Source organism: Melospiza georgiana, chromosome 4 (assembly GCF_028018845.1).
Source record: "Melospiza georgiana isolate bMelGeo1 chromosome 4, bMelGeo1.pri, whole genome shotgun sequence".
Lineage (NCBI taxonomy): Eukaryota > Metazoa > Chordata > Aves > Passeriformes > Passerellidae > Melospiza > Melospiza georgiana.
The window spans coordinates 52,312,160-52,322,324 of record NC_080433.1 but is presented as its reverse complement, the minus strand read 5'-3'; the positions used below and the strand labels follow the sequence as shown (position 1 = coordinate 52,322,324).

General features: G+C 41.6%; 1 protein-coding gene across 1 annotated transcript in view; it reads right to left on the bottom strand.

Moving 5' to 3' along the window:
• Nucleotides 1-5,690: 5,690 nt before the first annotated feature.
• The window catches only part of PRICKLE1 (prickle planar cell polarity protein 1), a 66,222-nt gene continuing 61,747 nt past the window's right edge, over nt 5,691-10,165 (bottom strand). The window contains exons 7-8 of the mRNA XM_058023512.1: nt 9,214-10,077; nt 5,691-7,929 (exon numbers count right to left, since the gene is read on the bottom strand). Coding sequence (XP_057879495.1) covers nt 7,073-7,929; nt 9,214-10,077 — 1,721 coding nt within the window. The 3' untranslated portion in view covers nt 5,691-7,072. The remainder of the gene's footprint in view (nt 7,930-9,213; nt 10,078-10,165) is intronic.

The window sequence follows — 10,165 nt, the reverse complement described above, 5'->3', positions numbered from 1 at the left end:
GCTCTCATTCCTCAAGTTATGCACAAATATGTCTTGTTATCATACATGCTATAGGAAGGGAAAACTTGCAAAATTGGTCACAATTATGATTTAAATTATTTAGCCTGGTTTAATTTAAAAAATCAGCTGAATTCTGTAAAATTACACTATGATTTATCTCTCGTCTCTGACTGCCAGAGTAATTAACTACTTGATGTAAATAGTGCTGTATTTTTGTTCTAATTGCAGGTTCTACAAAATGCCTTTTAAATTTTGGTGGTTTCCATATCATGACTCACTACTAGTAAGCAGTATTATGTAGGATGGATTCCATTTTTTGTTACTGTTTGCTCTGTTTTTAACTACACTGTACAGAATGTAACTATGGGCAGGCACTGAGCAGGGAAAGGTCATTTTTCCCACTCTGTTGCTCTCCCCACTTACAACTTCTCAAGCCTTTTCATCCATCAGTTTTAACAATAAGGAGGCTGTGTGTAATCTTTATTTCCAGCTTTAAGAAGGAGCAGGATTTGGGGTGTCAAGGATGGACAAGGAAAGTGAGCAGGACCATCTCTTCAGTAAACCCAGGTGTCTTGGTTTGAAAAGACAGGTGTCTGCTAAAAAGGCAGGAGCCTCTCTTGAAATGGAAAATGTAAACCCCCTCCCTCTGAATTATTATAATTTTGAAATTAAGGGGCTTTCAGGCAAAGATATGGAAATAGGAATAATAGCTCTTTACTAGGAAAATTAAAATAAAAATGCAGAGATACAAAACAACACCAACAGAGTCAGAATACAACCTTACACCCTGTTGGTCACTGTGTTGGTAACAGTCTGATTAAATGGTGGCTGCAGTCCTCCTGGAGTGACAAGAGTGGTTCTGTTAAAGCCATGGTCGTGTAGAAGGGTGTAGTTTTCCAGTTGTGGTGTAGATGGGCCTGGTCTTCCTCTGGGAATCCAGTGGAAAAAGGCTCCTCTAGTATTCCAAATCTCAGATTTTTATCTAGGTAGGAATGCTTGGCTCCTCCCTCTGGGTGGAGCATCCCATCGCAGGGGTGGTGTAATTTTCAGCCAGGCAGTGAGACTCAATCGCCCATTAACAGAAGGGATCTCCCTGGGCTGAGGATGGGTCCTGGAAGAGATAAAGAAAACTGCCCCACCTGGTCTTAACAGCTGGCTCATTACCAGGATATCCCCCCCAGAGTTATGAGGGATGGGTCATGGAAGAGATAAAGAACACTGCTCCACCTGGTTTCAACAGATGGTGATAGAATGCATACCTCTGGTTACATCTTAGATTGCAGCCTTAGAGACCAGGTTGCTTTCAGTTAGGTGGAACACAAAGTTTATCCTTAAGTCCTCAATTTCACTATCACTTCAAACCTAGGTGATTCTGGTTAGTGTCCAGTTTGGGAACAGTGGTTGAGGAAAGCCAAGAGGTTCCCAGTGAAAAATATTTAGGATGCCGTGGAATCCTGACGAATGCATTTAGTAAGGTACTGGTTTTTTATGAGCATTTTAGGAAAGTGATAATGTGAGTCATAATCACAAGGAGGTAAGTATAAGCATGATTGTTTTGTATACATTGCATTTAGAGCATGTGAAACTCTGTAAAAGGACTAATAACCAAACTCACTATTTCCAGATTTCATTAGAATGGTGTGCAGAAACACAAAGTAGCAATGATTTGGCATGTACAAGGTACTGTATGTATCACAGCATCTTACACATGCAAATCTTGATATGGTGTATTAAATATGTATTGCATCAGATTCGTGAGATGCCTGGTTAGTTCTCATGTCAGTAAGGGGAGGTTTTGCAGTTGGCTTTTCTTGTTTTCTAAGAGTTCACATTGCTGCAAGGAGATGACCTGCAACTGGGATTGTGTGGGCTGCACAGTGAGTGGGAATCAGCTCATGGATCCTGCAGGATGCTGATTTGGGGAGGGAGAGAGGAGAAGAGAGGCAAGCTGTTGTGACATGGTAGTGACACCTGATCCACTCCTTCTGGCAACAAACTGGTTTACTGAGATCAGTCAAAGTCTTCTCTGATGCAGAAGCATAACTACAGCACTTCACTACTTCACTACAGGACTGAGAGCCTTCAGGATGTTACATCTGAGTTTCTACTTTGGGTTAGAAATGCTAATGGAAAAATAATAAAATTGTGTGTAATATATTTTTTATTAAAAATTGCCATTGCTACTGTACAGTTCGTTAGGTGTTTCCTTTGTTAGAAGTCTGATTAAGTTTATTGTTATAAATGTTTCCAAGTTTTCAAGTGCTTTTCTGTAAAGTAAGGCCTAAGTTTACACTCACAGAATCATAGAATATATCAAGTTGGAAGGGGCCTGTAGTGTTGGTTGAGTCCAACTCCCTGCTCCTCACTGAACCACTAGGAGCATTGTCCCGATGCTCCTTGAACTCTGGGAGGCATGGGGCTGTACCACTTTCCTGGGAAGCCTGTTCCAGTGACTAACCATCCTCTCATGTCCAATCTGAACTTCCCCTGATGCAGATTCATTCCATTTCCTTGAGTCCTGTCACTGGGCACCAGAGAGAATTCATTGCCTGCCCCTGTGCTGCCCACCTTGAGGAACCTGTAGAACGCACTGAGGTCACCCCTCAGTCTCATCCAGGGTCCTCCTTTCACCACCTTGATCACCCTACTCTGGGAACACAGATAGATTCATATCCTTATATTGTGGCTCCCAAAACTGCCCCCAGCACTCGAGGTGAGGAGCAGAGCAGGACAATCCCCTGCCTTGCTGCAGATGCTGTGCCTGATGTCCCCCGGGACATGGGTTGGCCCTCCTGTTTTCTCCTCCTGGGGCACTGCTGATTTGAGTGTAATTTGCGATCAACTGGGACCTCCAGGTCTCTTTCTGCAGGGCTGCTATCCAACTTCTCACTCCCTAAGTTTCACAGGTAATCAGGACTGTCCTGTCCCAGGTGGTGAATGTGGCTCTTGCCCTTGTTAAACTTCATGCAGCTGGTCATTGCCTCCCAGCTCAGAGTCTGTTCAGATCTCTCTGCAGGACTTCTCTGCTCTTGAGGGAATCCACAGCTCCTCTCAATTTAGTATCATCAGCGAACTCACTCAATGGACATTTGACTTGTCTTTCTCCATCCAAGAGCACTGCCCCTGAAATTGAGCCCTGTGGAGTCCCACTGGAGACCAGCTGCCAGCCTGAGGTAACACCATTCACTATGCCTAATCATTTGCTTAATCTGAATTTTTTTTTTAATTGATTAAACTTTACTTGTGAACTAAGGAGTCTTTTGAGTTTTTTGTAAGTGCTATTTCTGTGAAAGGTTTAATTCACATTTCTAAGTGATGAGTAACTAATTTTCCATATAATACTTGGCATTGTGTTGAATGTTTGCATTTGAACTTTTGTGATGCATGCTTTCAGTTGATGTAAGTAAAATATAATATCGAAGTCCCTTAACTTAAGGAAGAAACATGGTTTTTATTCTTGCTTGCTTTACAAGTATGTGTTTTGGATTAGTTTTATGTCATGTAAAAAAAAATGTCCCTGATCTCGTAGTCAGCCTCAATGGGGCTCTGTAAAGCTGTAGGAAGAGCAGAGGGGGAAGGAAACATGTTGTGATGGAGGAATTTAATTTGTTGCCTTCAGAGCTCCTGAAAACAGAAATTACTCCTAGCACTTCTTAATTTGCAAATACCCTTAAAAATTAAAAAGAGAGTGGAAATGGAAAGAGTATGGAAATTTAGTGCTGTCTGCTGAGACTGAAGTGGTTACTGCTGTAACCTCACTTGGGAGAGTTGGCAGCTTTGAGTGGCAATGTGAGCAGTAAAGGTGAAAATTAGCAACAAAACCACTATTGATACGAAAGGAGGTAATGCCAGGTATCAGAGAAGGACCAAATCCTTGTCACCCTCTTGTCTGCAAGATTTTCAATTTTGATAAGGATAAAGTTTTACCTTAATATTTTTTACTGTCAGGAAGGTTGTACTGGGTGTGGCTGGGATAGAGTTAAATGTTCTTCATAGAGGCTGGTGCAGTGTTGCTTTGCTTCAGGTTTTTCCTGGAAACATGGTGATAACACTGGGATGTTTTAGCTATTGCTGAGCAGAGCTTACCCAGAGTCAAGGCCTTTTCTGCCTCTCAGCCCACAGCACCAGTGAGGAGGGTGGGAGTGCACAAGATGTTGGGAGGGAACACAGCCAGGACAGCTGATCCCAACTGACCACAGGTGACAAGACATCATGCTTGGCATACAAAAACTACGGATGGGGGTGAGGAGTTTGCCAGGGCTGTTCAAGGACAGGCTGGGTATTGGCTAGTGCTGAGCTAGTGGGTTTTTTGGTATCACCTCAGGGCTTTCTGTTTGGAGTTTGTTTTTATTAATTAAATGGTCTTCAGCTCAGCCCATGAGTTTTCTTATTTTTCTCTTCCCCATCCCACTGGGGGCTAGTGAGTAGGGAGCTGTGTCATGCTTAGGTGCCTACTGGGATATATGCTCCACTAGGAATATGGGTACTACTTCCAGTAACACTAACCACACTTTAGAGCTTTTGTGACTGTATCTGAGTGTTGTGCTGGTCACTGACACTATAACCCATACCATTCTCAAGGTGGAGGAATCAATTAGAAATATTTCTCATAACAAGTTGTCAAAGATAGTAAGATATTGTGTATGTCAAGCTGAAAAAAATAGTCATATAGTCATCTTTAGACTTTTTTTAAAAAAGTAAGTATTAAGAAGCAGTTAATCTAGGAGAACTGTAATATTCCATAATGTACTACAGTTTGGGAGAGTACATCTGCTGCATCTCAGGAGATGGTGCGGCATCAGAAGAATTACTGGTGGAGACATGTCTCCAACATGTGCCACAGCAGTAGTGGCATAGTATTTTGTTTCTGAGGATCCAAACAGACAGCCAGCTGAGAGTGGAAGGTCCTGATCATCCTTGGAGCATCCTGGGCTGGGGGTTATGAGCAAGTCAGCATCTCCAGCCCCGTAAGCCCTGCCAGTGTGGGGCTGTAGCACACTTGAGCCCAGCAGGCACATGGCTGCAGGAAAGCTGCCTGAGCCCCGCAGCAGCCAGATGGAAGCACCCCACGAGGCACCCAGGCAAGGCTTTGATCAGCTTCCACCTCCACAAGACCTCTGTGTGCTGGGAAAATGACCTATGTGGTGAGTACCACCTCTGGTCATTTTACCCTGAAAAATACAAGCAATTAACTGCTAGTCTGATTACCCTTAGCAATAGCCTAATTTTTTTGGGTGCAAACCAGTGTCCATGTTCATTCCCTCCCTTACTTCTAGCTGCTTTTGTTTCCATACTTCTCTGTCTTCAAGAAGGGCAAGCTTAGTAAATGCTAAAGCCATTGGCTTTCTGACCACCTGAAGAAAGGAAATGAATGAAATAATAGATGCTTCTTACAAAAAAAAGCCTGTGAAATGGAACTATCTTCATTAGTGGATATCACTGTTAAGAAATTCCTGCCCTTTATTTAAAACAGTGGAAGTTTATTGTAACTTTAAATAGTTCCTGCTCCCTATCTGGACTTCAAGGCAACTACTGTGATTACCTCCTACTTTATAGTTTTGTCCAGCTTGCCTTCTAGAACCACTCAGTATCTCTCTTCCTTTAAGTAAGCAAACTTCAGAAATTATTTTTGGGGAAGGAGGGGGAAAAATAATAAAAAAAAAATCACGTCCACAGGAGTTTCATACTGGTTGTAATGATATATTCCAAGCTTGTATGGTTTTTACATTTATATAGTTTACATTTTGCTTGACCCATAAATAATACTTGCAAGATTAAGAGGGCCGTAGAGAGTATTTACATAGCCCCACCATGCATATAGAGCTTTTAATACCTAGTAGACAAAATTAAGCTGTTTTGCACTGAACATTTTTCAACTTAAACCCCCTGACTAAAATACAAGCAATTTCATCCATAACACTGCTGGTAAACCCCTAACAAATCTAGTTTGATATTGTAACAAACTTCTTCAAATTCAGGGATATAAAAATATTCAGATTTTAAAATTTTAACTGTACAATATGTACATTAGTATTTGCACTGTTAAATTATGAATACATTTAAGCCTATGAAATACTACCTTATAAATATCTACTTTTTTTGACTTAGAATTGCAGCTAATACATTTTAAAACCTGGATAATGCATGTGAAAAGACACAATTCTGGAGCCTAATCCTTTAAGCCCATATGAAAATACTTTAGTTACGTAAGTGGATCCATTGACTTAAATGGGGTTACACGTCTGAGCAAAGGACTCCAGCAGTGTCCTTTACCTCTCTCACTGCTGAGGGGTGGGGGGCATGGCAGAAAAAACATCACCACTCATTGGCAGCTAAGTCCAATTTCCAGAAGCTGAATTAATATTTTCCTTTAAACAGGCATGAAAAAAACCCCAAACCAAAACCAGCCATCTCACACTTTCTCAAAAAGTTGTAGAGGAAAAACCATGAAAGTTAAATGTACAAAACATTCACTGCTGCTTTAGGATACATCAAGGCTTCAAGCATTTCAGCTCCCACATTATGATTTTTGCTTTCTCAAGGAGCATTTTACACATAAAAAGAATCCAGTTTTTGTATGGAAACTTGAATAAGGAAGAGTGAGCTTTATCAATGAAGAAAGGGCACAGTATAGAGCCTTCTTTTTCTTGGCAGTAAGAGGAAGAAGTCAAAGAGCACCCCGTGTGTCTATAGCTACAGCATAGGACTGACATTTTTATTTATTCATCTTTGTCAAATCCTCTCTTTCAGATAATTCAATGTAGGTGAATAGTGAGCATAAAATAATATGTCTACAAAACCTCTGTATTAAGAACTGCAGTAACAGTATTTTGACAGCTGAAACACAGTATGTAAACCTAGCAGTATCTGAGCAGATCATTTGGCGTGGTGACATTTCTTTCTGAATGTTACTTTTACAATGTAAACTCTGGCACGGTTATCATTTACAGTGGCAAAGCATTATGAACTTCAGCAACTTGCCTAAGTACAATTATTAATATAAAAAAGATGTGGTTCAAACTGTAGCTACAGAATTGACTGGTCCTCCCAATTAAGAAATACTAGTAATTAATTAAGATATAATACAATTTTTTCCTTTGTGTCCCCTCTTCTTCTTTGATTTGGTTGTCCTTTGTCCAAACTGAGAACTGGATAATGCAGTAGTTGGACCAGAAAGATCATCTGTATAGTATGGATATCTCAATGACCGTGGCTGTGGAATTGGCTGTCCTAGAAAATATCCTTCCTCTTCAGAATCAGATGATGAGGATGAAGTTGAACACCAGGAGTCATCTTCCTCCCCATACAATCCAAAGAACTTATCAGCCAGCTGATTCCGCAGTGCATAGTCAGACCTGGTATGGGCATATTGTCCGTACAGCTCTGCGTTTTGGATATAGGCCCGAAGCTCACGTGAGCTTCTATTCTGAATAAATTTTTCATGATCCTGAGGGGAGTAATAACGAAATCTCTCTCTTGGAGAGCATCTTCTTTCTGTGGCCAAATTAAGTGCATTATCTGAACGAGACTTCCTACTTCTTCTGCGGTGGTGAGAAGGCCGACTTCCACGCTCTTCGAAATGGTAAACACGCCTACGAGTCCTTTCACTCATGGGAGGCTGGCGTATCTCGAGGTTCTCATAACTTCCATTATCAATAACATCATCTGAGAACTTCACTTGTTGTGGTCTAGACTGGGATTTAGATCGTCTCAGTACAGGCACATGCGCTGGCTTCTCCTCTGGCAGCACTTTTTCCTGACACAACTCTGAGCTCAGGCTCTTCAAGGACTCAGTGCTCCGATGGAGCATTGAAGAATTCAGAGTTCCCATGTTGCTCATCTTCTCACAGTCCTCCACCTCCAGTTCCTGGAAAGTTTGCAAAGAGTAGAGAGATGGCCGTGGCTTGCCTTCTCCATCCATTGAGGCCCCTGTGGTGGGAATGGAGAAAGAAGGAAAAAGAAAATGAGAGGAGAACCAAAGAGACAAGTATTATAACAAAATATGGAACATTTCTTGTCACCGAGTGTTTTTTTGAACTATTACCAAAACCACTTCCTTCATAGTAGAATAAGCTTTGTTTTGACTTAAAACATTTAACTATTAACTCTGATGACTAAAGAATTAGCTGTTGTGAGGACATCAAGATTAGAAGTTCATGGGTAGAAAATTTTGAAATATACATACAGGTATGCCTTTTAATAAAAAAGGCTTATTTAAAATTATTCTGCAGTCTGTGCTTGCCATTCTTAAGGCTAAAATAATGTCACATTTCTAGTGTTGCCAAATTCACATTCCAGCTGTTGCGACAGGGAAGCCAAGCTTACTGCCTTGCAAAGAAGGATCCTTACTCTCAAAAAATCATCAGAAGCATCACATGCCCTTGATGGTCCCAGGTGCAACACCTCCCGTGCCTCCTCCTCCTCCCATGTCCCCTGAGCCAAGCTCCCCTCCTCAGTTCCCTCATTGCTGCTTGACAAATGCAGCCAGCCTGTGGCTGGGCCTCAGCTAGACAAGCAGCCGCCCTAATCCGGGTTACAGGAGGAAAGGAAAGGAGATGATGACTGGACAACTTTTCAAAGGCTCTTAACTGCCAGGTTTGGGCTTTTTGTACAAAAATAGGAGAGGAAGGTTAGCACACATTCTACCCCTTTGGGGGATAAAGTCATGTTTGACAAGGAGGTTCATAAAAGTGCACTATCAGTTTCCCTTTAGTAAGTGGGGAAAAAGAAATCTCACAAACCTAACTGCCTAAGGCTAAGAAGTTTACCATCCTTTCAGATTTTCTACATGTTTTTACAAGCAAATGAGGAAGTCATCTAAAGTGTTTTGTAGATTATCTTTAATATCATCCTAATATATAATGCAACTTCTTATACATAAGGTATAGAAAAATAGTAATTTGCCTAAAGCAGTGGTTTGTATATAATAAATGTGTAGTTGAAGACTGTTATTCTGTTTAACATTATTGCTTAAAGCAAAAAAAAGATAATTCAAAAGGAAAGGAGAAAAATCTAATAGGATTTTAAGTAGCAGAAACATGTCCTGTAAAAGATTATGGGCTCGATAAAAGCTGCTGCCTACCTTTACATGCATCTCTTGATACTACAGCTTTTTAGAAATCACTAAAATGAAAAATTTTCCTTCAAAATACTCCAACACACATGCTTTTGTTGACCTCTCCATCCAAAACCATTAACTGATTTCCCCATTACCTGTTATGTTAGACAAAGCCAGGGAATCCATTGAGTCTCGAACACTTTGTTCTTGCTGTTTCAGGTCAGACAAACATTCCAGTGAACCTCCATACCACGGTGCTTGGTCATGTTTGTATCCTGAGGCCCCGTGTTCCATGTCTAGCTCCTGGATTTTCCTGCTGCTAGCAGGGCCTGGGTGGCTGCCATATGCAGAGTCTCCCAACCCATCTTGTGACTGGGCCCAGTACATGTCTGATTGATACTTCTTACTTGCTAGGCTTGGATTATTTTTTTTCAAGTCCAACTTGCTCTTGACCATGCTATCAGAAATCCAGTGTTCACCTGATCGAATGTCTACTTCAGTGGGTTGCTGGAAGAGGCTTTTATCACCAAACTTCAGAAGAAGTTGGGTCATGTAGTCTTCGTGTTCAGCCCATTCTTCAGGGTCTTCAGGCATGTCTTGCTCTACTCTTCCTTTCCAGAAGTCTTCATTAACAAAGCCTGCCTCTTCCCTTGAAAGGCTTAAATCATCCAGCTTACGAGACAGAGTATCATCAGCATTGTCTGAAAGGCCAGGAAATTTGTAATTGAGGGCTGGTGACAGGAGCAGAGACTGGCGGCACTGGTCGGCGGACCGGCTGCTCTTTCCCATGCGGACGCTCCTCCGGGAATCCCTGGATCGAGCCGACTGAAACGCAGAATCAGAAGAGTCGGAGGCGTGAACGTCCTCTCCCAGGCTGCAGGTTTTTGAACAGTAAATCTGCCCTTGCTTTGGAAGGAAAGGGCAGCCAAGCAAAGAGGTCTTGCACTGAGCACAAGAAAAGCAAGTTTCTGTGGCGTGCCAGTGCTGTCCATCATAGGTCATCTGAGCATGGTCAACACCTGGAAAGAGAGAAAAAGCAATGCTCTGGGTCTCTCTAAAAATTTACTTGCAGAATTCATACTTCTGGAATGTGAAATAATTTCATAA